Source organism: Hipposideros armiger, unplaced genomic scaffold (genome assembly GCF_001890085.2).
Source record: "Hipposideros armiger isolate ML-2016 unplaced genomic scaffold, ASM189008v1 scaffold_4805, whole genome shotgun sequence".
Classification (NCBI taxonomy): Eukaryota; Metazoa; Chordata; class Mammalia; order Chiroptera; family Hipposideridae; genus Hipposideros; species Hipposideros armiger.
In genome coordinates, this window is record NW_017735929.1 from 1 (window position 1) to 1,510 (window position 1,510).

The 1,510-nt window shown below is 52.4% G+C and overlaps 1 protein-coding gene across 1 annotated transcript; it reads right to left on the reverse strand.

The window, feature by feature from the left end:
* Nucleotides 1-3: 3 nt before the first annotated feature.
* Nucleotides 4-1,506, reverse strand: LOC109378845 (membrane primary amine oxidase-like; the record flags this gene model as incomplete). Its single annotated transcript, XM_019635108.1, has 3 exons — nt 4-54; nt 817-946; nt 1,400-1,506. Coding segments are annotated over 3 exons (288 nt in total), but the record flags the coding sequence as incomplete, so codon positions are not given.
* Nucleotides 1,507-1,510: the final 4 nt, after the last annotated feature.

The following is a 1,510-nucleotide window of genomic DNA, read 5'->3' on the forward strand; positions in this document are numbered from 1 at the left end:
GTCCTCTGCATGTGGGATGTGCAGGAAACCGGCTGTCACCCAGGCCACCAAGTCCTAGCAGGGGAGAAGGGAGAGGATCATGAGGCCTGGCTTTGCTAAGGATATGTTTGCCTCCTACAATAGTCTTATATGTAAGGATTTGCCAGGCCAGTACACCTTCCCTCAAAAGGATTATAAGTCTTTAAATGTGTTTTTTTTACTAATCCAGAAGTCAAAGCATAGTCAATTTCACATTCATATTGGGATCAACACCCGCCTCCCTGTACCAGCCTGTGTCTTCCATCTCTGACATTTCCCATCACATCTCTATTGGCCTCCCCCCCTTGAAGGGAATGGTAACGACACAGGCTACTTCAGCTCCTCTCCCCTTCACTTCCCAAGAGCCCCAAACTATAACTGAGGGAAGGAGGATGGAGGAGGGAAGATCAGGGCTTGGGATACAGAAGAAACCACCATTCAGAAATTAATCCTCTAGTGGTCATCCCAGGAATGAGCTTTAGATACAAGAGATGTGGTCTTCCCTGGTGACTTCCAGCCCTCCTTGAGTCCTACGGCCTAAAAAGGACTCAGTCCACAAAGCAGAGACTTAGGGGGCTGTAGGGTCTCGAGGATAGCCCGGGGCCTCAGCCAGCAACTGCAAAAGAACCCCCAGTTTGGGAAGATTCCCTCAAGAAGTAATGATCAGATCCATGAAAGAACAGAAGGCAAGAAACAGCTCCTGAGGAGGCCAGACATTTTTTAGGGATCCCCAAGACAAGGTGGGGCTCATCTTTGTGCCCCCACCCACCTCCCTTGGCCCAGGCATAATCAGCTGACCTCTCCAGCAATGGTCTCATTATTGATGAAGTCGGTGAAGTCCACGGTGGGGGCCCAAGGGTCATTCTGATTGTAGATGCTGGTGCTGCTGGGCTCCTCCTCCTTCCGCTGGGTCACAGCCAGCTGGTACCTAGGGAGGCACTGATCAGGCCTCTGTGGTCACTAAGCCCATCCTGCTGCCTGATTATAATGGAAGGGAGCTGAGCACATAGACCTCAGCTGTCTTATCTCATTCACACCGTGGCTCTGACGCCACCCTGGTAAGTCCTCCATCCCTTTCCCAGGTCTTCCTGTTTATCCCCCCTGCCATCTCACAGCATGGCCCCTCCCCCATGCAAAAGAGACAAGAGTTCTCAGCCCTGAGCTTCAGTCCTCCACCAGGAGAACTTACTTGCCCACTGCGTGTGTCTTTTGATAACCAGGAAATCCTCTGGACCTCTTATCTCACCTCACATAGAGTTTGAATTTAAATTGAGTTGCCCCTCCCAGTTCTTCCTTCTCAACTCTCATCTCCATGACACCCCCCACCCCCCAACCCCTGTCTCTGTGACACCCCCCTTCCCCCAAATCCCCTGCCACTCACCTCCCCCAGCTGAAGGCTCTCTCCATGGAGCTGTTTTGGGGCAGAGGATCCCCAGCAAAACTGAGCGTCTGGATACGGTAGCCCCGTGGGTGACCCCACTTGTTGCTCTGG